General features: G+C 45.7%; 1 protein-coding gene across 2 annotated transcripts; it reads left to right on the top strand.

Moving 5' to 3' along the window:
- The first annotated feature begins 1,184 nt into the window (after positions 1 to 1,184).
- Positions 1,185 to 23,045, top strand: CD59 (CD59 molecule (CD59 blood group)). Of its 2 annotated transcripts, none has more exons than XM_007118259.4 (4): positions 1,185 to 1,291; positions 10,574 to 10,658; positions 14,575 to 14,676; positions 21,504 to 23,045. In XM_007118259.4, the coding sequence occupies exons 2-4, from the start codon at positions 10,592 to 10,594 to the stop codon at positions 21,704 to 21,706; spliced, it is 372 nt and encodes a 123-aa protein (XP_007118321.1). In that variant the 5' UTR covers positions 1,185 to 1,291; positions 10,574 to 10,591; the 3' UTR covers positions 21,707 to 23,045. The 2 variants fall into 2 exon arrangements, with proteins under 2 accessions (XP_007118321.1, XP_054947454.1); XM_055091479.1 differs by lacking the exon at positions 1,185 to 1,291 and adding an exon at positions 3,991 to 4,009.
- The last annotated feature ends 2,314 nt before the right edge of the window (positions 23,046 to 25,359 follow it).

The following is a 25,359-nucleotide window of genomic DNA, read 5'->3' as shown; positions in this document are numbered from 1 at the left end:
CAAGCTATCATAGGAAACACATGTATTAGCTGATTTAAGCAGACACACTTTAAATATCAAAGCAAATCTTTCTGATTTGAGAATCCTGTTTCTATAGAGAAAAACCAAGATTAAGGCACCACCAAATGAAATTCATTCCCTGACATCCCAAAGCCATCAGAGGATCATGGTAGAAGGCACGTGTCATGATCAGTTGTCATATGACTTCCCCTGCTTGAACTTTGTCATGGGTTCCTCCTCTCCCGATTCAACATGAGCAGTCCTGAGATAAAATACCTTCTTATCCTATCCTCAGAGAGTCTCACAGTCCCCAACAGAGGTCAATCTCTTGGAGAAAGACCTGTACTTTTGGCCTGCTTTTCCCACTCCCCCTTGTATGGCGCTCTGTAAGCCGGTTCTGCAGTGGGTAGTGACAAAGTGATAACCAGAAACTTCAGATTACATCTTCACCTAAAAATAACGTTCTAGGGACTTCCATGGCGGTCCAGCTGTTAAAAGACTCCCGGCTTCCACTGCAGGGGGCGTGGGTTTCATTCCTGGTCGGGGAACTAAGATCCCACAAGCTGCAGGGCACGCCCCCCCAACCCCCCCCCCCCAAAAAAAAACCCACAGCAGAGTTTCATCTCGGTTCCAAACAAGTCACAGAGGTGACTATGGCTGAAGGGTACTTGGAGGCTACCAGAGCCCGAGAGCAGAAAGGAGCCTCAGGCTGCAGCCGGGCACGCCCCCCCCAACCCCCCCCCCAAAAAAAAACCCACAGCAGAGTTTCATCTCGGTTCCAAACAAGTCACAGAGGTGACTATGGCTGAAGGGTACTTGGAGGCTACCAGAGCCCGAGAGCAGAAAGGAGCCTCAGGCTGCAGCCAGGCTGGCTAACCAGACAGCCGGGCCAGTTGGGAGCTTGGCAAGGGCACACAAACATTTTGAAAAACATTTTCATATTTTTTTCAACAAAGGAGGAAAATTCATAAGTCGGAGTTTCATATTGTTTTTGTTTTCGATAACAAATCGGAGGAAGAACATCATAAACTTTCCGTTTTCAGTGTTTTATCGTAAAGGTCTTAATCTAGTCCTGGCCACAGGTCTTTTTCTGCACCGGGGCCTGGAGCCCGCAATTGCGCCGGATCGGGTGACCTTCGCTGGCAAACTGCGGCGCGCAGGGCGAGGCCGGAGCCTGGGCGGGGTGGGGCCGGCGGGAGGAGGCGGAGCCCGCCCCAGCTGAGGCGATAAAAAGGGACTGGACGACCTTAGCAGGCGTACCCGCGCAGAAGCGGACGACTGGGGCTGGAAGGTGAGGTCTGGGGGCTGGGAGGGGAGCGGAGCCGCGCTCCCAGTCCGGCACTCGGGGATTTGGGCCGGCGCATGCGCCCACGGGCAGCTGGGCCCGGGCCCCTGCCGTCGCGGGGCTGGGGGGTTTGGAGGGTCCGAGAGGGCCGTGCCCACCCTGCGCCGGCCTCCGCGCCCGGGGACGGCGAGATCCGGCGTCCTTCCCCACCGCCCGCGGCCCGCAGCCTCCCGGCGATTCCTTTGTATACGATTAACGAAAAGCGGGTAGCGGGCGCGCTTTCCGAAGCACCCCCCATTCCGCGGGCCCTGCCCTCCATTCTCCTGGGAGTATTTGTTTCGAAATTTGAATCTGAAGGGAAGCTCTTGCAGTTTAGGGAAAAGAAATCGCATCGCACCTTGAAAGGAGGTTAATGCCATCCCTGGAAGTTATGGACATTCTTCTCTTCCTCTGGAGGTTTAAATTTTGAGTTTTAAACAGCAGGGTGGGGTCGTGACTTAGACATTTTAAGTCCAATTTTAGTTTGCTTGGGCCAGCTTGGGCCGCATCCTTCATAGAGTCTGACGGCAGACTTTTAAGGAAACGTTAAGTAGTGGTTTTCTCCATGGATCCTGGAAATATACCAGGTAATGTTCCATTTCTCCTCTGACGTATGTGGCTTCACCCCTCATCCCGGAACTCACACGGAGAAGAGCTGGGGTTTGTGACTCACCCTGGCAGTAGTTGTGTGACTTTTGAAACTCGGAGTCCGTGCCCTCGGAGTCTTTGTGAAATAGCGATTTGGCCTGGTTGCCACCTAGTGAAGGCTCTGGCCCAGGCTTCCTCCGGTTTTCCTTTTGACCAGTGCTTTCCTTCCTTCCTATAATGCCTCATGTCCACTTTGAAAGTGCCTCCTGCCGTGGCCAGCTGATTCTTTTAAAAATCCTGTTCTTGGCCAGTTTTTTAAGGACATCAGGGGGCTCCAGCTGAGACCTGCCCACCACTCTTCAACTGCAGTAATTCTATTTCATTCTAAACAAATCAGCCTATACATTTTACAAACCTAGAGACATAGCCCACACCATATCAAGGTTGCTTGTGTTGATAGACATTTCTTGAAAAGGAGGGAGAGACTTCAAATACAGGCGAGATAATCCGAAGATTACTTTGCGTACAATTCTGAGAATCACAGATCAGGGAAACAGCTCTTTCCTACCACCTTGCTCTCCGTTGTCTAGTTTCATCTGTCGGTGATGATGGCTCTGGAATGCTCCTAAAATAAGTACAATTTGACATGGTTTGCTTGCAGAGAAGTGATGAAGTTCATGTGTGGTCAAGGGCCTGGGCTTGGCACCAGTTTGAGTCCTGGCTGTGCTCTTACTGGCTGCGTAATCCTGAGCATGCTATTTAACCTCATTTTCTTATTGCTAAAATAACAGGCCTTACTTCTTAGGGTGTTATAAGGACTAAATGAGATAATTCGTGGAAAGGGCTCTGTGCACACCTGGTAAGTGGAGGACAAATGTGGCTGTTAATGTTTCAGTATCCATGTTCCCCGTTGGGGGCAGCTTACTCCCAGTTCTCTAAGGAAGGCACATACAGCTCAGAATGTTAATTGAGGGAGGTGCCTGGCCGCGGACCAAATGTGTGAAACTATGGCTTCTGTATTTCAAACAGAAAACTATAAGGAAAACACCTCATTATGCTGAGTAGCTTGTAAGCTAAAAGTCCAAATAAAAATGGATGTTAGAGTGTGGAGAGCGGGTGTCTAATGGAATTCAGCTTTGACGGCTGCAGGTACAAGCTCTTGAAAAGAAATGCATTAAAAATTCTGGGCCAGCTCCAGAAGGACCTCACGAACAAAAACGCCATAAACAAAACCAAGCCCAGAGGTACTTGAGATTTTCCAAAGCGGAGGACATGTTATTACTACACCCTATATCTTATGAAATATCTTCACTGCACAGTTGGCTCTGCATGTACAATCTCAAAGCGCAGGGCCATGACGAAGCTGTCTGACAAGGGCCCTCTTTGGAGAACTAGAGCCTTGAATTCCTGGAACAAATTGCAAGGAAGGCCTTTCCTTGTTGAGGAAGCTTCCGATTTGTGTAGTTTAGAGAGTTCTGAGACAGTTGTCTCTGGCACCTCAGAGTAGCTGGGAGGGGCTGTTCATTATGATGGTGGCTTTCTGTTTGTGTCTACTTGCTGATGTAATGACTTCTCTGAGCTGAGTGATCTTTGTGTAAGATCAGTGATCTTCTCAGCTTGCCTGGCTGTGTGTGTACAAGGTGACAAGGAGGCAAAGCCCCAAGCCACTAACACTACTGGCCTCCAGGTAATGTTAAGCTACTTGTGAGTCACTGGCCCCTGGTAAATAGAAGCAAGATCCACCCAGTGTGTCTTTGCAACTAACCTGCTGCCTTGGGAACGGGTAATTTCATCCCCTGGGGCCTCCATTAATTTCCTATAAAATAGGAACGTTGGGTTTAATTTTTGAGAATACTTCTAGCCTTAAAGTTTATCAGCCTCTAAGGCTCCAGGCTCCCAGGAACAGAAACTATACTCCTGGGCATCTGTGAATCTTATGGCAACATAGCCGATGTAAAATCTCTTCTCTGGTGGCCTGTGTTAACCAATTTATTTCAGAAGCTGAATTCTCAAGAAGTTTCCCCACCAGAGAGTGTAACTGTGGTTAAGAGCTCAGACCTGGGTTTAAATGCTGCTCTGCCACGTACCAGTTCTGAGGTTGGTGTATTCATTTTCTATTACTGTTGAAACAAATCACCACAAACCTAGTGGCTTAACACAACACAAATTTATTAATCTTACAGTTCCATCTGTCAGAAATCTGACCCGGGCCTCACTGGGCTCACGCCAAGGTGTCAGTAGGGCTGTGTTCCTTTTTGACGGCTCTGTGCGAGAATCTATCCCCTTGACCATTCAAGTTATTGGCACAGTACAGTCTTTGGGGTTGGAGGACTGAGGTGCCATTTCCTGGCTGGGTGTCAGTTAAGGACCATTCTTCACTTCTAGAGGCCACCTGTATGCCTCAGCTGTGACCCCCTTGCTCTGTCTTCAGAATCCCCATGGGTGGGCAAAGTCCATCTCACTCTTTGAATCTTCAGCTCTCAGTGTGGTCCCCAGTTAGAAATGCTAATTTCTAACTGGGCCCCACCCAAGACCTGCAGAATCAGAACTTCTAGGGTCAGGGCCCAGCAATCTGTGTTTAACAGCCCTCCAGGTGATTCTGATGCCCCCTAAAGCTAGAGAACCAGTACTGTTACCCTATTTTATTTTCTTCCTGGTCTTTAGCATTAGTTGGTGTCCACCTCCGCTAGATTGTAAGGTTTTTGAGAGTGGGGCTTCGCCTGGTTCAGCAGTCACTGTAGCCCAGTGCCTAGCATGGCACCTGCTCAGCTCACAGTGGGCTCATAAATGATCGTTGTGGAGATGACTGGGGGGTAGGTGCCGAGACTGAACTTACTTCGTAGAGTAAATATACCCACCGATGTATTCCTTCAGTTTGTTGGGTCATTGGTGTGTTAAATATTTTATGTTCACATTTATTTGGATTGTTTAGATAGATAGATACATAGATAGGTAGATAGATAGATAGATATTTGGGGGGACTGGCTGAGGTCTTTGGATGGACAGCAGCACGTCTTTGTTTTCCTATTTAAAATAATGGAATATAGGCTTGCACTAGCCATAAACTGGCTACCCAAAACATTTTCAGGAACTTGATTAGGGATGCTTGTATTTGTAAATCACCTTGCAACTTGTAGCTTCCCCTTACATCTCAGGTGGGTGTTAATGAATAAATAATGATCAGGTTGGTTCTTATTGTAGGATGAGAATCTCTAGTACTTAAGAGATCTTTTGTTTTAACCCGTTGCTGCTTTCTGCTGGCATCTTTCTGATCATCTCTGATCTGTGATCTCTGCTCTCTGTGTGAACATTTCCAAGTGATGGGGAGTTTTTCACATTTCACCAAGGGAATTGATTTCCATATGTGCTGACACTTTGCACAGTGCCTGGCACATGGCAGGGAGGGAGGAAGGGGTGGAGTGATAGCAAGCAGTTGCTCTTAGGAAGCTCAGAATGCCTCCCTCATTGATCCTAATGCTGTCTTTGTAAATTACACAGAATAACCTCTCCCTCTCTTCCTTGGTGGCCATTACCATATTTGAAGATGGTTACTGTCTCTGACTATACTTTTCCAAATAGGACAGCCCTGGTTTCTCCCAGCCATTTCTCCTGGCTTTTATAGCTGTTTATTTTGCTGTCCTGGTAAACTGGAAGAAATTGAGAAATCTGGCACCTAATAGTAAAAATATTATTTCCAGGTCAGGTCTAAGCCCAGGACAGAGTAACCCCAGGATTGTGTGTGCATTTGTCTGTTCCTTAAAGCGCCATGTAACATTTTAGCCCATAGTGAGCTTTAAAACCCTCAAGTCTTATTTTTATATTTTATCATTCTATAAAATCATTATTACCACTTCACAAATTAGGAACCGAAGTAAAGTAGTTGACTGCTTTAAGGTTATATAAATTGACAGCAGAGTGGGATTAGAATATAGGTCTTTCAGGACTACTAGAAAATCACACAAGCCTCTTTTTTTTTTTTTTTTTTACAAATATAGGGTGTGACTAAAATAACTATTTTTAGACAATAGGAGAATATATATACATGAAATATTTTTTACCTCAATGTAGCAAATTTTGAAAGGTGGTATATATATATATATTTTTTTTTTTTTTTTTTTTTTTTTTTTTTGTGGTATGCGGGCTTCCCTCTGTTGTGGCCTCTCCCGTCGCGGAGCACAGGCTCCGGGCGCGCAGGCTCAGCGGCCATGGCTCACGGGCCCAGGCGCTCCGCGGCATGTGGGATCCTCCCAGACTCGGGCGCGAACCCGGTTCCCCTGCATCGGCAGGCGGACGCGCAACCACTGCGCCACCAGGGAAGCCCTATATTTTTAATACTTAATCAGGTGTAGTAGAAAAATAAAAACAAGCTGCAAGTGAAATGACACATAAGTACATTAAAATATTCTTCACTCATGTTGACAGCTCTTTCTATAAAAATGTTCATTGTTAAGAAAATATATTTAAGCATAAATAAGCTGCTCTTAATTCTACCATGCTGTTAATCACATGATCCAAAATGTTCGGAAAAGTTGGAAGGTGTTCCAAGCATTTTTTTATACGAGTGTGTATGTATGTGTGTGTGTGTGTGTATATATATATATTTTTTTAAGACAAAGTAATAAAATTATAGCTTTTTTTTTTTTTTTTTTGGTAGTACGCGGGCCTCTCACTGTTGTGGCCTACTTATATATCCTTGACTGTTACTTATTCCTCTGGTGAAAAGCCTCTTTGGCGTGCCCCTGAAGGAATTCCCTTTAGAGTCAACTTCAGGGTCACCCAGGAAAAGCTGTCCAGACTTCCTAAGGCTGGCTCCAGACATGTCCTATGATTCCCAAATGGTGTTTTCCAATAGGCTCACCTATCTTATTCTGTGGACCTTTTCCAGAATGACTTTGGGTCTACGGCCATACCACCCTAAACGCGCCCCATCTCATCTGATCTCAGAAGCTAAGTAGGGTCGGGCCTGGTTAGTACTTGGATGGGAGGCAGAATGACTTTGGGCTGTTTCCAATAATTAAATCCATTTAAATGAGTCTTAATATGTTTAGAAAAGAGTGATGAGGTCTTCTGGATGCATCTTGCATCTAAGTGTTTGGTTGGGTGGATTGGAAGAGTAATGGCAGCTCTCTTGGTTCATCTACCATCTGATCTACACTTAACTTATGGTTATCATTTTTAAATTTAAAATGGAGGATGTTTTAGACTAGGGGGAAGAGTTTCAAGCCATGAGGTTCAGTTCTCTTTTAATTCTGTAACAGATTTGCCAGAAGACAGGTGATCTATGACTACTAAAAGGGAAAGTTTTGTAATGTGTGGAGTTTCCTATTTCTAATTATAAAAATAATGCTTGGCTCATTATAGAATACTTGGGGAGGTATGGCAAAAAGTAAAAGGTCAGGAAGAGAAATAAGAGATTATAAATAATCCTGCTTAGTGTTTACTACTATCCGCATTTTGGGGGCATTTATAAAATAGCTTTAAAACAATCAGCTATTTTCTGTCCCCCACCCCTGCCATTTCATAACAACGTATTGCTCTTGGAAATTCATACTTTAGTAGTGGTTAATGAAGACCTGGTCTTCCGATTCGAACAGCTCGACATTCGTACACTGACCACTTCCTCTCTCTGCCCTCTTGGCCCTCCCATAGCCAAGTCACAGAAACAGCCACTGTGGCTACCAGCCAGTCCTGTGGACTTAAACCTCAGTCTTGACACTCCCCATCCAACCCAGATGGATGGCCTTAGGTTTGGGGGCTGCGATCTCCCCTGCGCATCCAGTCCAGAGTGATTGTCCAGCTTCCTGACCTGATGCTACCTTCCGTCAACCCTCCCCACCCTTCACCCCCCAACACCCCCTCCCTGCCCAATTTCTTTTCCTGGGAAGCTCATGACTTCCCAGTAATACTCATGGTGGCTACTGCTTTTTTTTTTTTTTTTTTTTTTTTTGCGGTACGCGGGCCTTCTTTGGCCAGGCACCATGCTGTGCAGTACGTGTGATTATCCCTGTGTTTACTTGGTGAAGAAGGGAGGCCCAGAGGTTGAGTAACACGACAATAAGTGGCAGAGACAGAAATATTCAAGGCTTTGTTCACTGGTCGGTGAGAAAACCTGTCCCTAGACCAGTTCACTGTGCCGTTTCCACAGCTTTTGTTAAGAGATGAGCCTTTCTTAGACCCTTCTTTCTGATGCGCGTCATCAAGGGCGAGTTCACTGCGCTGCACCCTCTTTGTTTGCTGTAATGGTGTTATTCATGCCAAGGACCATTCCGAGGGGAAGTCTCCTGGAGCTTGCAGCTCCTGCCAGCCGGCACCCTTCCAGCACCTACCCGCCCCCATCAGGAGGTCCCTCCCTCCTCCTCCAATAGGGCTGCCCGAGGAAGCAGATGTTCTTAACTTTTAGGAAGAGTCTGATGCTCCCCGCGTCCCTGTTCGGGGACCTCAGATGGGTGCCTTCCTCTCCTGTTCTCTTGCAGCACTTCTTCCCAGCCCCAGGGCTGTCTAAGCTGAGTGTGTGAATCATCCTTTCTACCCAGATGCCCCCGAGCATGAGGAACCAGGCAGGGAGCTGGGGTGTGCTGGGCCTGGGCCACTGGCCGGGGGGTGGGTGGCGCGGGAACGCTGTGATTCTCCCCCTTGACCCGTCTGGCTCCCGGCAGAGGGCATTGCAGGGGCGTCAGGTGCTGGCAGGAGGGGCTGGGGCCTCTCCTTGAGCTATTAGGATGCAGAGACCTCGCTGCCTCCATGTCTCAGGCTCAGGGAACAAGAGAGCCTGGAGAGGCCGATAGTCTGACCCGGAGGTATGGACGTACCTGACTTCGGGCAGGAAGTCTGGGTGTGGTCAGAAAGGAAGTCCAGGGTGAGGTAGGAAGCGGTGACAGCCACCACTTTTCTGTGACTGTCGAGCACATAGTTAACTTGTTTTATCTCCCCTCAATCTCCTCGTGTGGGAAAGCACCCATGTACCTGCCCCTTGTTATAGGTGAGGAGAATGAGGCTCGGTAGCCGTGGCAGAGCCAGACCTTGTGTCCAAGTCTTTGCCAGCCCAGAGTCTGAGCTTCTGACCACTGGCCTCGGGCAGCCTCAGGTCCTCACCGCGCAGGGGTGCTATGGGCAGCTACGCCCCGGGAGGGTCAGCCCGGTGGCGGGGGGCATTAGTAGGCTGTGGTAGGTGTTGCAGGTGCCAGAGGGAAGTGGGGGGTATTCAACCTGTAAAGAAAGGCCAGGCCCAGTTAGATTTTTCTCCCCACTTTCCCACACGTCAGCAAGCGACCTGTCTCTCTCCCGGGCGTGGCTTTACTCAATGGCGTCTTCTTTGGGCAACGCCAGGCCCTGCCCTGTTCGCTTCCCAGTTCTCCCCTGGCCTTCCTCAGCCAACTCCTGAGCATCACATGACCTTCAAAGGTGTGAGAGACGCCATTTCCAACCCAGAGGAGGGCTGGGCCCACCCACCAAGAGCCCCGTCTGTCTACCGGGCAGAAGTCCTGGCCTGTGCAGCCCAGGAGTATAGAATGTGGAGCCGCCCTGGTTTGGAGCAGCTGCTGCCTCCTTGTTGGAGGATGGGCTCAGGGAGGTCAGGGTAGGGTTGGGAGACTCCTTAGATCTACTGCTCATGATTTGGACTTAGGCAAGTTAAAAACCTCCCTGTGGGGACTTCCCTGGTGGTCCAGTGGTTAAGACCTCACCCTCCAACGCAGGGGGTGTGGGTTCGAGCCCTGGTCCTGGAGCTAAGATCCCACGTGCCTCAGGACCAAAAAAAACCAAAACATAAAACAGAAGCAATATTGTAACAAATTCAAGAAAGACTTTAAAAATGGTCCACATCAAAAAAAAAAATCTTTAAAAAACAAATAATAAAGTCTAAAAAAAAAACACCTCCCTGTGTCTTGGCCTCCTGCTCAGGTAAAAGGAGAGTTCAAGGTGTTTCAGCCCTCCCCTCTTTTCCCCTGATGCTCACTGCCACACATCTAGGCATTAATGTAATGGGGACTTGTCATCAGAGGTACCTGGAACCCCTCCTTACTTTTCCAGAGTGATTAAGGAGGAGGTGGGGAGGCAGAGCTTCTGTGCACGCTAAGCCTTTGCCTCCTGTTCTGAATGCACACTGGTGCCCTCCAGAGTTACCCCTTCCATCTGATGCACTTAGTGGTGTGGCCTGGAGACGTGGCCCTCGCTGGGCTCGGGCTCAGTTCAGCCAGCAGCTGGGGGTGGGGCCTGCAGAGCTGAAATTGCAGGTGCTGCATTACGTACTTTGTTCATATTCTCATTTGAGTCGGCGACCCTGAGGGGGAAGATAGTGCTGCCCCACTGCTCGGTCATGAACACTGAGGCTCAGAGGAACTGAATTTATTCAAGGGTGCATGGCTACTGTAGGTGAGGGCTGGGGTGGGCCCGGTGTGCTTTGACTCCCTGCAGCTGCCCCTCCCACCAGGCCCAGCAGCATTTCTTCAGTAAGCCGGGGTCTCAGCCAGGGAGGGACCAAGCACTGCCCCACCTGAGAGCACCCTCGGTTCATTGCACCCAGCCCGGAGGTTCCCTGCTTTCTTGGTCTGCTCACCCCTTCCCATGTTTCCTGAAGCCCCCAGGCCTTCCAGCTCTTGGTTTCTGAGATACCCGGCAATCACCTGTTGGTTCATGACAATGCTTTGTGTTCCTTCCTTCCAGAACCTGTAGCCGGTCACAATGGGAAGCAAAGGAGGGTTCGTCTTGCTCGGGCTCCTGTTCAGCCTGGCTGTCGTCTGCCATGTAGGTGAGTGGTCCAGAGGGACATGGATCTGGATCATGTAGGCTGTCTTGGCCCTAAACTTTTTCTTAGGCTTCAGGAAGACCAAGCTGATGCCACAGACCTCGGCCGAGCTTCGGTTCTTTCACCGTCAGTGTTACAGGTCCAGTGTGGTGTGACTGCTCCTTCCTGTGTTACGGCCCTACCCTGAGTGGAGCACCTTCCTGAGTTACAGTTCATCCTAGGTGACACAACTGCTTTTGTGGGGAGCGATTACACTGAGCTGCTTAAGTTTCACCGCACTCACCACCAGATTCTGGGGCTACCGATGGATGCCATCTTTTTTTTTTTTTTTTGCGGTACGCGGGCCTCTCACTGTTGTGGCCTCTCCCGTTGCGGAGCACAGGCTCCGGGCGCGCAGGCTGTAGGGAGCGATTACACTGAGCTGCTTAAGTTTCACCGCACTCACCACCAGCTTCTGGGGCTACCGATGGATGCCATCTTTTTTTTTTTTTTTTTGCGGTACGCGGGCCTCTCACTGTTGTGGCCTCTCCCGTTGCGGAGCACAGGCTCCGGGCGCGCAGGCTCAGCGGCCACGTCTCACGGGCCCAGTTGCTCCGCGGCACGTGGGATCTTCCCGGACCGGGGCACGAACCCGCGTCCCCTGCATCGGCAGGCGGACTCTCACCCACTGCGCCACCAGGGAAGCCCTGGGTGCCATCTTTAGAGTGCTGAGCTCAGCCGCCCGCCCTGGGCTTCGCCCATGTGATGCTGCTGCTCACAGAATTCACGTGCCAATCACTATTCTCAGCATTTTACATGTATTTACTTATTTAATCCTCATGTCCACCCTGTGGAGCAGGGACTATTTTTATTGCCATTTTACAGGTGACAAGACTGAGGCCCAAAGAGATTAAATAACTTGTAAAATATCACACCAAAGTGGTGCAGCCAGAATTTGAACCCAAATAAGCCTGGCACCAGAGTGTCTGCCCCAGCTCCTTCACGGGGCCACCCTTCCCTGCCTGCTGGAGATCCTCGTTACCTTTGTAACAGTAGGAACACCTGTGTTACCTGCTTTGCTTCATTGTAAACATCAGAGGTCATTTTCTGCCTATGTCATGTTGGTACTACTAACTGTTATTTTTGAGGGGTGGGGACAGGAGGCAGAAAAGGAAGTAGCCATGCGGTGGGCACTACAGAGGCATCTGCATGTTGGAGCATGTCTTAGAGCTTGTAGCTTTAGTAGCTCCCATATGGTGAATGCTTACTAGGTACTAGGGCCTGTACCGGACCCTGGCTCATTTAATCCTTCCAGCCATCCTGTGAGGGCTCAGTACTATTACGCCCACTTTACAGTTGAGGAAACTGAAGCAAAGAACAAAGTAGCCCAAGGACACGTTTGAACAAGTTTTCCCTTTCTGAGAAAAGACAGAAGTCACGACCCCCCTCCCTCCCCACGTCTGTTGATTGTAGTCACGGAGTTTTGTAACGTGGTTCGCTATGTTACAACATACGTTATTGTCTTAATTCTTCTACCCAGTGAATTTTCTGTAGTAAGAATAGCCTGGTCTTATCTGCTTTCCAGCAGTCTACATTTGTTTATGGAGCAGGCTTGGGTTTGGTGCTGTTAGCTGTTCTGTGACAGGTCTCGGGGGCACTTAGGTCTTTCCTGAGGGAGTCGGAGTGTGAAGAAGATCCCCTCCACCTTGGCTAAGTAGCTAGAATGTCAAACAGCCACTGACTTATTGCTTGCCCCTGACCTGGTCTCCCCCATAATTGGTCCTGGTTTCTTCTCTTTTCCACTCAGGACAATTAGAAGAACATCACGGTAAATAAACCAAGCATGGGCTTCAGAACTGATCGCCTGGGTGTGAGTCCCAGCTCTCCTCTTAGTAGCCATGTGACTTTTGACAAGTTAGTTAACATCTTAGTCTTAGTTTTCTCTTGAAAAATAGGGATGGAGATCCTTGAGGCTGCCTCTTATAGCAGTTCTCTGAAGATTGAAAGTTTAGGTATTTGAACACTGTGTTAGCTGTGAATATTTCTGCCTCACAGAAGTTCCAAAGGTGAGCTCTCTTTCCTCTGTCTGAAGGTTTGACCTGGCCATTTAAGATGTTATAGGGACTTCCCTGGTGGAGCAGTGGTTAAGAATCTGCCTGCCAATGCAGGGGACACAGGTTCGAGCCCTGGTCCGGGAAGATCCCACATGCTGCAGAGCAACCAAGCCTGTGTGCCACAACTACTGAACCTGCACTCTAGAGCCCACGAGCCACAACTACTGAGCCCATGAGCCACAACTACTGAGCCCACGTGCCACAACTACTGAAGCCCACGTACCTAGAACCCGTGCTCCACAACAAGAGAAGCCACGGCAATGAGAAGCCCGCGCACCACAACAGAGTAGCCCCCGCTCACCACAACTAGAGAAAGCCAGCCTGCAGCAATGAAGACCCAATGCAGCAAAAAATAAATAAATTAATTAATTTTTTTTAAAAGATGTTATAGAGAGCTTCACTCCTGTCTGTGCTCAGGAAGTGAGGAGCCACTTTCTTCTGAGAACTCCTCTCCCTGGTGATGAACCTAGACTTTGGCCTTAGAACTAAATGTCATCTCTTGGGTTCTAAAGCCCACATTTCGTCTTGGTTTAACCATGCCATTCTTCTATGAGATTTTACATATTTCATCTTTGAAAATGTCTTTCCACACCGAAAGGTACTTCCAAATACTGATTATGTGGCAGAAGCCATGTGGCCGGAAGAAGGTGATCTCTTATTGTAGAAAAGAGTATGTCCACATGAATCAGGAAAACTTGCTTCCAACTCTTCCCATCACACATGTGGAATACGGCTCATCTCTTTCCATCACCATTGTTATAAAAACAGAGAAGGGAAAATAATCCAGTGAAACTTGAAGTCTAGCCACCAAAGATGAATCCTAAGAACATGAGTGGGAGCGGTAGTCATTTTTCACATTGGGGAACCAGAGGCATTTGCTTCTGATATAAGTTGACCCTCATGTTCAGTGTCACTGTGCATGTCTTCCAACCCACATGGGTTTAAAGTGTATGGCTGCTGCCTGCCCCTTGACTGTGTTTGCTTCTGGCGATGGGTCAGTCCCTCAGCAGAGAACAGCTGCAGTGAGGACGCCTTATCCCAGAGGCCATCAGACTTGTTCTGCAGAGGTCCAGATAGTAAATATTTCAGGCTTTACAGGCCAAGAGGCAAAAATCAAGGATATTATGTAGGCTTTTATATAAATAAGAGAGAAAACAAATTTCTCGAAGTTTTTAATTGACAGAATTCAAAAATTTAATAATTGAGTATAATTATTTATAATACAGATCTACTAATGAGAAGAATGGAATTCTTTCTGGGAGAATAACATTTTGCTTACTTGGGATTCAAAAGTTAGTGTTCCCCATCATCAAATTGGTTGCAAATGTTCATCTGTTAATACTGATCTGTAATGAGATTTCATGCATTTCGTCTTGGAGCATGTCTTTTCACACAGATAGGTACTGCCAAATACTGATGATCAGTCCGTGAGAATGTTATGTGATAGAGTATATTCATTGCTTGGAAGGTGTTTATAGAATTCTGTTAGTTTATCCTCTTAATGGATTCCTTTTAATATGTCATTGCATTGCAGATTAATCGCTTCCGGTTGAAAGTAGGAGAAAGCTTCTCAATTACACAGTTAAATGGATTTTGAAATCTGGAAATTCCCTTTGCACTTGCCTCAGGGTCCAAAAAACTGCTGCTGGAACTGTAGTTTGAGCTTGGAAAAATATATCTCCTGCAGATATATGTGGGAAGGAAGCCCACTCTGAGTTGCTGACCTCTGACCCACGCTAATGGAGCTGGTGGGCTTGCTTCTGCTGCCAGGAGGGTGAGTCATTGCTGGTCTACCAGGTCCTGACGGGCATTCTTCCTGATCCTAGGTCACAGCCTGGAGTGCTACAACTGTATTAACCCAGCTAATGGCTGCACTACGGCTGTCAATTGTTCACGCAATCAAGATACTTGTCTCATCGTTAAAGCCGGTAAGAGCCTCCCCCTCCCCCTCTTCCTGAGTGTAATGGGATGAAGAGAGCCTGGGAAAAGATCTGTGCCGCTCTCATTCTTGTTAGACTTGGATTCAACAAGTAATAGCTACCATTTAATAGCACCAGTTGTGTGCCGCACCAAGCACTTTCCATTTGTTTTTTTATTTAATATTTCCCATCTACCACTCGGGGTAATATTTTATTCCCGTTTGGTAAATGAGGAAACTGAGACTCAGATTAAGCAACAGGCTAAGGTCAAGGAACGAGCTCAGGATCTGAACGTGGGAATCCATCTAATTCCAACACTTGTGCTCTTAACAGCAACACTGGCTGCCTCCCAAACTTTTGAGAGCCTGCCCTGTGCCAGAGCCTGAGCTAGGAGCTCGGAGTACAAAGATGAAGAAAGGAGACGATGGAAATTGTGAAAGAGGCCTGTGTAGCTATTACAGATGTCTTTATTTATACCCGTGTCTCATTCCGTGGGGAATTTAATACGTACAGAGTCCTGAGGGGACTCAATCTGAGTTCAAAAGACAAGTAGGAAGTAAGAGGACTAAGAGAGGAAGGGTGTTCCCAAGAAAGGCAACAGTAGGTACCGAGGCTTGGTGGCCTCAGAGAACAAGGCACTCGTGGGGGCTTGGGGTAGGGAACTGTCAACATTGACAAATTTTGTCAAATCTGCATTTTCCAAATTGGTTAGCCTATGGAATCGCTTCCTCCGTAAATCCTATTAAAATAGAATTTAGGAAATGGTGGACAGAGGCAAGAAACCGGCAAAGGCATGCCCTCTGCTTTTGCTGGGTGTGGTTCTGGATTGAATCAATGTGTGGAAATGATACTGGTGAGGAGTGGCTATTTCAGGATCTGCGTAGTTAGTGTACAAGGTAAACCCCCTGACCTCCATCTCTAAGAGATAAAAGTAAAAATACCCCTCAAGTTAGTTCACTCATACCCTCTATGTAAATTCTTCCCAGTGTCGACCTCAAGGAATGCTAAGCACATCAGGTAAACTCATAAAAGGCTTGGGAGACCCACATGTTCAGAAAAACCTGATAGAAAGGAGGAGGAGTTTCACTTCCCCAGAAAGGAAAATTCCCTCAATAAGTAAGGACGAATTAGAATTATCCTGTCTAAAGAACAGAAGTATCTCATAATTTTGATATAAACTCCTGGAATGCAGCTCAGATTCCAAGGCCTACATGTAAGGTCCTTGATTCTGTAGGGGACAGTTCCTCTGCCTCACCTGGAGGACTGTATTAATTCATTGTTACTGTAGAAAGCATAGTGAGGCCCCCAGAGAGAACAGTCATTCACTCCACAAATATTTGAGCACCAGTTCTCTATGAGCACAGAGACCTACTTCTTAACCCTGATTGTCTGTGTCTCTTGGACGCCCACTACAAAAAGTGTAATTTCCAAATGAGAGAATAAAGGCAATATTATGTGTAGAATAAGTATTAGATTATCAGTTAGAAGCTTTGAGCTCTGACCTCTGTCTTGCCACCAGTAAGTTCTTCCTGCCTCTGTTTTTTATTGATGAAGTGGGTGTGTCAGAAGGTAGAGGTGGAGAGAAGAAAAAGAGGGAAGTAGACTAGACTAGGAAACAATTCCCATTGTTTCCTACCTGAATGGTTAAACTTTCATTTTAGTTGTTTCCAACATTATTGAAGTATAATTGACAAATAAAAACTGTATATGTTTAAGGTGTACAACATGGCGATTTGATATACATATACATTGTGAAATGATTACCGCAATCAATCTAATTAACACATCCACCCCCTCACATTGTTACCTTTCTGTGTGTGATGAGAACACTCAAGATCTACTCTGTTAGCAAATTGCAAATAGACAATACAGTCTTGTTAACCACAGTCGTAATGCTGTACATTAGATTCCCCAGAATTAACTCATCTTATAATGAACTGTTATGCTTTGTAAAAATGATTAATGTAAACAATGAGGCACGTCTATTAGAATGGCCCAAAGTCTAAAACACTGACAACACCAAATGCTGGCGAGGATGTGGAGCCACAGGAGCTCTCATTCATTGCTGGAAGGAATATAAATTGGTACACAGTTTGGCAGTTTCTTAAAAAACTAAACGTACTCTCACCATAAGATTCAACAGTTGCATTCCTTGATATTTACCTAAATGAGTCAAAAAATTATGTCCACTCAAAAACCTACACATGGATGTTTATAGCAGCTTTATTCATAATTACCCAAACTTGGAAGCAACCAAGATGTCCTTTGGTAAGTGAATGGATAAATAAACTGTGGTACATTCAGACAGTGGTAAATTATTCAATGATAAAAAGAAATGAGCTATCAAATCATAACAGGACATGGAGGAAACAAATGCATATTGCTAAGTGAAAGAAGCCAATCTGAAAAGGCTACATACTGTATGATTCCAATCCCAAACTTGGAAGCAACCAAGATGTCCTTCAGTAGATGAATGGATAAATAAATGGTGGTACATCCAGAGAATGGACTAAAAAGAAATGAAGTATCAAACCATGAAGAGACATGAAGGAAACTTAAATATGTATTACTGAATGAAAGAAGCCACTCTGGGAAAGCTACATTGTTATGATTCCAACTATGTGATGTTTTGGAAAGGGCAAAACTAAGGAGATAATAAAAAGGTCACTGGCTGCCAGGGGTTAAGTGGGGGAGGAGGGAGGGATGAAGAGGTGGAGCACAGGATTTTTCCGGCAACGAAGCTAGGACTCTGTGTGATACTATAATGATGGACACATGTCATACATTTGTCAAGCCCTATAGAATGTACAACACCCAGAGTGCACCCAAATGTAAATTATGGACTTTGGGTGATGATGATGAGTCCATGTAGGTTCATCAGTTGCAACAAATGTACTGGCAGGAGATGTTGATAGTGAGGGAGGTTGTTTGGGGTGGAGGTGGGGCTGTCGGGGGCTCTATGGGAACTGTGTACTTTCTGCTCAATTTCGCTGTGAATCTAAAACTCCTCTCAAGTATAAAATCTATTTTTTTAAGGATAATGTGAATCTTAAATAGTTTTCTTCTTCTCATGAACATAGGTCCCCAAACTTCAGCTAGACATGTGGTAACAGTAGTTCTTGAAATATAGATATTCAGACCTTAGAGTAAGGCAGATAGTAACAGAACATCTAAATGCCCCTCCGACTCTGATTGACATCAGCCTGAGAGAGGCGAGGCACACTGTCATAAACACGAATCAAAGGCCAGGCATACATTGGAGAAATTATTTAATTAATCTAGCCACATTTTCGCCCCAGCTGTGAAATAGGAATACTTATCTCCTGGGGTCAGTGGGGCAGTTAGTGGAGAAATGTGCGTGATAGTGCTGTGCAGATTCAGTCTAGAAGAGAGACAGATGGGTGCTGCTTCAGCCACTATTTACTGGCGTCCTGGCTAAGTCCTGGAAATATAAACCGTGTACTTAGAGTCTGGCAGAGCCTTTGATGACTGTGCCAGACAATCATTTCTGTAATGGCCTTTCAAATAAGGGACACGCTGAAGGATGCCTAAGGCAACTGGGGGCTACTGCTTGGTAACGGCAGACTCAAGGCAAATCTTCAAAGAGAGTGGGGAGGCTTTGCCTAGCAGAGAGAGAACCTTTAACATTCCGGTGACTCTGTGATGTGATCCACTTTTACTCGGGTGCTTCTGATAGTGGCTTTGGTGAGAAGCTCACCATTGAAGGTTGTTATGCAAATAAGATCATTCAAGTAAAGTGCTTGGCTCACTGCAGGACACATAGTAAGTGATGAATCGGTAGCAATTATTAATAAATTACTATCTGCTCTCCCCAAGCTCTTAGGCTTCCCTAATTAACATTCTGGTGACTTTAATGCTTTCCCAGTTCCAAAGCCTGATTACTACTGCATAAGACAGTAACTTGTCCTATTCAACAGCATTCTTTAGTACAGTATTAGAAGCATCCACTTAAATATTTATGATCCAAGCAGGTAGAGTCACTGGAACACTCTTATCTGGCCTCTGCCACCTGACCAAACTTCATTAAAATCCAGGCCAAACTCTCATCTCCTCTGAGGGGGAGGACAGAACAGTTATACCTGCAGTTATAAACTTAGAAGTTTTGTTCTGAGCTGTGAATGAAATAGAATAAATTAGTTACTGGCCTTAAATAAGGAAATAGGCATCTGTATTTTTTTCTTTCCAACACAGAAGAAAAGAAAATGATTCCAGGGCAGGGACCAACCTTCTAGATCTGTGTGTCCCCAGCATCTAGCACAACTATCTTCTCTTCTCTCTCAACTCTCACTTTTTTAAAAATATTTAACATAATTTTTCTAAATATTAAAAAATCACTATAAGCTAATTGGCATTGTATATTTTGGCCTGCGTTTTCCTTTGTGTGTAAAAATTGGGACCATAATGGCACGTTCTTTTGGAAAATTTTCCTGCTTTACTGAATAGTCTAATGATTTTTAAAGGAAGTTTAAGCTATGTTTAAAATAAATTCATCCAGTGATTTTTTATTTTAAATCTCAATCTACAGAGAAATGTATAAATGAAAGATAGTCTTCTGTGAGGGTAACACTGTTAAATTACTTGGGAATCTTTCCAGAGAAAAGTAGTATACTCACCCCCACACATATACTTTATACAAATGGATCACATTCTACATATTGTTCTTGCATCTAGGCTTTTTTCTATTGAGATATAATTCACCTATCTCAGTTCCAAAGTACATTTTAAAGTGCGCAATTCAGTGGCCTTTAGTATATCCACAGCTCTGTACAACTATCACCACTCATTTCAGAACGTTATTATCACCCCAAAAGGAAACCCCATACCCATTAGCAGTCACTCCCTATTCTTCCCTCACCCATACCCTGGCAGGGAGTACTAATCTACTTTCTGTCTCCATGGATTTGCCTATTCTGGACATTTAGATATAAATCGAACCATACAGTGTTGTGGTCCTTTGTGACTGGCTCCTTTCACTAGCATAATGTTTTTGTTTTTTTTTGTGTGGTATGCGGGCCTCCCTCTGCCGTGGCCTCTCCCGCTGCGGAGCACAGGCTCCGGACACGCAGGCCCAGCGGCCACGGCCCACGGGCCCAGCCGCTCCGCGGCATGTGGGATCCTCCCAGACCGGGGCGCGAACCCGGTTCCCCTGCATCGGCAGGCGGACGCTCAACCACTGCGCCACCAGGGAAGCCCTGTTTGTTTTTTTAAAGTATATAATCTATTCCTTTTTTAAATTTTTTATTCATTTATTTATTTTTGGCTGCATTGGGTCTTCGTTGCTGCTCACGGGCTTTCTCTAGTTGCAGCGAGCGGGGGCTACTCTACATTGCAGTGCATGGGCTTCTCATTGCGGTGGCTTCTCTTACTGCAGAGCACAGGCCCTAGGCACACAGGCTTCAGTAGTTGTGGTGCATGGGCTTAGTTGCTCCACGGCATGTGGGATCTTCCTGGACCAGGGATCGAACCCGTGTCCCCTGCATTGGCAGGCGGATTCTTAACCACTGCACCCCCAGGGAAGTCCCTGAGCATAATGTTTTTAATGTTCACCCATGTTATTGGATATATCAGTACCTCATTCCTTTTTATGGCCAAATAATATTCCATTGAATGGATATACCACATTTTGCTTATCATTTACCGTTTAATGGACATATGGGTTGTTTCCACTTTTTAGCTGTTTTGAATAATGCTGCTATGAACATTCGTTTATAAGCATTTGTGTGAACATAGTTTTCAATTCTCTTGGGTAATATATTTACCTAGGAGTAGAATTACTAGGTCATATGGTAACTATTTTTAACCTTTTGAGGAAATGCCAGACTTTTCCAAGATACCTGCACTACTTTACCTTCCCACGAGCAATATCTGAGGGTTCCAATTTCTTCGCTTCCTTGACACCACTTGTTATTTTCCAATTTCTTCACTATAGCCATCCTAGTAGGTGTGAATTGATCCTCATGGTGGTTTTGATTCGTATTTTCTTAATGGCTAATGATGTTGAGCATCTTTTCATGCACTTATTGGCCCTTTGTATATCTTTGGAGAAGTATCTATATCCTTTGCCCATTTTTTAATTGGGTTGTCTTTTTATTGTTGAGTTGTAAGAGTGTTTCATATATTCTGTATACTATACTCTTATCAGATACATGATTTGCAAACATTTTCTCACTTTTTGTGGGTTTTGTCTTTTTAATTTTTTAAAATAGTGTTCTTTGAAGCACAAAAGTTTAATTTTGTTGAAGTCCAATTTAACTATTTTTCTGCATTTAAAAACACCCTCAAACTCCTCCCATGTCAATACACATGGTCCTGTGGCATTCCTTATCTGCATGGAACTCCGTTGTGTGGAACTCTACCATAATTTATTCAAGTGCTTTTTTATTAACCGACTGTTTGTCTTTTAGTTTCTTGCTGCTACAGATAGTAGTGCAGTGACCATTCTTGAGCATATATCTTAACCTTTTTTCAAATAACTTCATAAATTCTAGAAGTGGGACTGCTGGATCAAAGAGGGCATGTGTTTAAAAATCTTGGTAACTCTCTCAAACATTAGTATGATTGCCTGTTGCCTTCCATATACACACAACTGTATTGGCTCTGATGAGACTCTGCTTTTATGGAAAAGTTCCATTCAGAGCTGGATCTTTATTTACTTAATTGTTCCCCTTTATAAGCTAACTGGGATACATATTTTTACCCAAATGTCTCTATTTCCCCAGGATAAGTTCTAAGAAGTAGAACTGAGAGTTCAAAGACAGGTGTAGAGTTTTACCTGCTTGATTGCTTATCTTTGTGTGCGTGTATTTCCCCCACAGTGCCAACAAAAACTTACTACCAGTGTTGGATGTTTGACCGTTGCAGTTTCGAAGCCATTGCGAAAGCCTTAGGGGAGAAGGAGCTTCAGTACCGCTGCTGCCAGGAGAACCTGTGTAACAAAAATGACGGGACGAGTATATCAGGGAAAACAGCTCTGCTGGTCATCCTGCTGCTGGTGGCAGTCTGGAGCTTTTGTCTCTAAATCTACACCAGGAGGGCTTCTCCTAAATCTCCTGTTTCTGTATACTCCTTATTTCCTGTGCTGCTGCTTTCCAAAGGCTTTATATTTTCCAGCTGGATCCTGTTGGGAAAGAGTAAAACTAGCTTGAGCAACTTAGATTAGAGAGAGGAACTCAGAGGGACTCTGAAGACCGGTTCTGTTGGCAGAGAAGACCGGTTTGAGGGAAAAAGTTTGAGTGAAGCGCATGTGATTTGAGTAAAGTTGCATGCTTCTTACTCTGCTCTTTGCAGTGACAGCTTGAGTAGATCCTCTGCAGTCCTCAGCTATTTCCCTCTGGTTCCTTGGATGTAGTTAACGTGATCAGTACTTTTTTGAGTGACTGGAGCAGGGGGCTTCTTTTCAACAGTCTCTCACAAGGCATGCTTTATTCTCACCTTTCATGGCCGCTGTATTGCCAGGTAGGCATGGTGCATGTTCCAGGTGTGGGCTGTCAGGGACAATGAGATTCTTAATGACTGTTGTATTCTCAGCTAGAAGACGTCTGGCTGGGAAGGAAGTAAGCTTTCCAGATGGCAGGGCACGGAAGCACAAGGTTTATCTTTAGAGAGGTACCAGAGGCTGAAATCTGTGTTTTCTTCTGTCCCTAAATTTTGTATTGTCTTTGCTGTCTTTCAGTAGAAAAACTCAGTAGCATAAATTAATGGTGTGTTAAAACTATCCCTCCCACTCCCCGCCTTTTTTATTGGAATGGTAGGCTGTCTTAGCTTTGTCACGCACAGTTAAAAACTAAACATTTGAATATTCTACTTTACATGTGACTTGCAGTTATTAAGTGTGCTTATTTTAAATGTTACTGGTAGGAAAACTCTTCATACGTGTGTGTATAATGCATGAATGGAAAAGGAGGAGCCTTTGGGGTTGCTATTTGAGCTTTCCAAATGTCATCATGAACAGTAACAGGTCTGCAGGGATGTGTTTTACCTGCCGACATCCAGCCTGTTGGCTCCTAGCTGAGTCAGCACAGATAGTGTAAAATACATCTGTAAGGGCTGTTAGCATAATCACGAATGTCGAGGCTTTCAGAAGCGCTACTGGTTTCCTAAAAAGTGATACACCTTTTCAGGAGGACAAAGTTTTGCCTCTTTCTTGTGGGTAATGGTGAATAATTTAAGATCCAGTAGACTTAATGACATTTGTATGCTTATAATCTTGGCTGTATTTAACAGCATAGTCTGACTTTTGCTGATGAGAGTGGAATTTCTTGATTAACATTAAAAAAAAAAAAAACTTCTTGATTATGTGATCTGTTGGACAAACCTGAATGAATACTGCCTTTCTGAAAATAAAATCTCATCAAATGCATGAGTGCGGTGATTGGCCCAAAAGGATAACAACATAGGTGACACGCCCAATTGTAGCAACTGAAAGAAGAGATCTTGGACAGTACCAGATTTCTTCTGTTGATGCCATTACTTAAACACAGACCAATAGAGGCTTCCTCATCAAAACCTAGCATTACCTTGGTGCTCTGTGTTCCCTATTGGCTCAGAGCTTTTCCTTACATCATCTTTAATCTTCTGTTCAAAGACAAAATACTAGGTGTGACTCTTTCCTCAATAGAACTTTTTCTGCCCAAGAAAGTACTGACCATGCCCACAGCAAAGTGGCTCATTTCATACAGTGCCTTTTAGTTCCAAGGAAAAAGAACCAATTTTGACTCACTTAAGCAGAAAATGAATTTGGGGGAACTTTGAAGGGGCATTCAACCAGACTGCAAAAAACCAGTAGTTGGGGAGAGTTCCCTGGTGGTCTAGTGGTTAGGATTCAGTGCTTTCACTGTTGTGGCCCAAGTTCAATCCTGGGTCAGGGAACTGAGATCCTGCAAGCCATGCAGTATAGCCAAAAAATTTAAAACATTTAAAAAAAGCCAGAGAGGAGGAGTCAAAATGGTGGTGTTGGAAGATGTGGAGATAGCATGTCCCCACAAATAGGGCATCTGCTGGCCGCTGGTGGGGACTCTGACCCCCAAGGAGATGGGAGGAACCCCAAAGTGAACCAGTAGGACATAGGGGGACCGAGGTGGGAGGAGAAGTGGAGCAGACAAGATCAGCACCCCTGAAGCCAGGGAGATCAGGAGAAGCATGTGGGAGGGACTCCGGGAAGAGCCGGAGAGGAGCAGAGGGCGATCGCCTGGCCCACTCGGGCAGGGGAGCCTGCTGAGCTCCCAAGCCACTTCCATCCAAAGCTCCATCCAGACTGTGTGGGTCCTGGGGGCATAGGAAGGAGGCCAGGGAGATCAGGAGAGGCAGGTGGGAGGGGTGCTCCCAGACCCCAGACTGGAGGAGCAGGAGAGGAACAGAGGGTATTTGCCCCGCCCACTCGGGCATGGGGAGCCTGCTGAGCTCCCAGGCGGGTCCCCTGCCCTCCAAAGCTCCCCCATCCCCCACCCCCGCCCAACTTCATTGGACCTGGGGACATAGGAGGGAAGCCAGGGAGATCAGGAGAGGCAGGTGGGAGGGATGCTCCCAGACCCCAGACTGGAGGAGCAGGAGAGGAGAGGAGGGTGTTTGCCCCACCCACTCGAGCCTGCTGGGCTCCCAGGTGAGGTCCACTGCCCTCAGACGGGGGTGGGGGGCATGCCTGGGCCCCTTCTGTTCCTTGAGCCTAAGCCCCAACCCCCACTGCCCCCAGGGCCTTTTCCAGCCCTGTGGGTCCTGAGCATAGGCCCTGCCCACTGCCCAAACCTCGCCCTTGATTGGGCCCCGCCTTCCACAGCCAAGGCCTTCCCGCCTCCCCCACTTTTTTTTCTTTCCCTCCTCTTTTTTACTATTTTGGTACTGATGTACCTTCCAGTTGTTGATTCATCTATATTTTTATTTTTACATTCTTTCTAACATATCTGTTAGTTTCCTAGTATAATTTTATTTTTTACTTTGTTCTTTCTCTCTTTTTTTTTTTTTGGCACCCCACCTGGCTTGCAGGATCTTGATTTGTGAGCCTGGGGTCGGAGGGAAGCTCCCGTGGTGGGAGCTCTGAGTCCAAACCACTGGACTAACAGAGAACCTCAGACCCCAGGGTATAGTCATTGGAATGAGGTCTCACAGAGTTCCTCATCTCAGCACCAAGACCCAGCTCTATCCAATAGCCTACAAACTCCAGTGTTGGAAGCCTCAGGCCAAACAACCAGTAAAACAGGAACACAATCCCACTCATAAAAAAAAAAAAAAAAAGACGGCAAAAAAATATGTCACAGATGAAGGAGCAAGGTAAAAACCTACAAGACCAAATAAATGAAGAGGAAATAGGCAATCTACAATGGAAGCACAGATTGAGAAAATACAAGAAATGTTTAACAAAGATCTAGAAGAACTAAAGAACAAACAGATATGAACAACACAATAATTGAAATGAAAAATACACTAGAAGAAATCAATAACAGAATAACGGAGGCAATAGAACAAATAAGTGAGCTGGAAGACAAAATGGTGGAAATAACTGCCAAGGAGCAGAATAAAGAAAAAAGAATGAAAAGAATTGAAGACAATCTCACAGACCTCTGGGATAACACTAAATGCACCAACATTCGAATTATAGGGGTCCCAGAAGAAGAAGAGAAAAAGTAAGGGACTGAGAAAATATTTGAAGAGATTACAGTGGAAAACTTCCCTAACATG

Source organism: Physeter macrocephalus, chromosome 16, assembly GCF_002837175.3.
Source record: "Physeter macrocephalus isolate SW-GA chromosome 16, ASM283717v5, whole genome shotgun sequence".
In the NCBI taxonomy this organism is placed as follows: domain Eukaryota; kingdom Metazoa; phylum Chordata; class Mammalia; order Artiodactyla; family Physeteridae; genus Physeter; species Physeter macrocephalus.
This window is presented reverse-complemented; position numbering and strand designations above follow the sequence as displayed.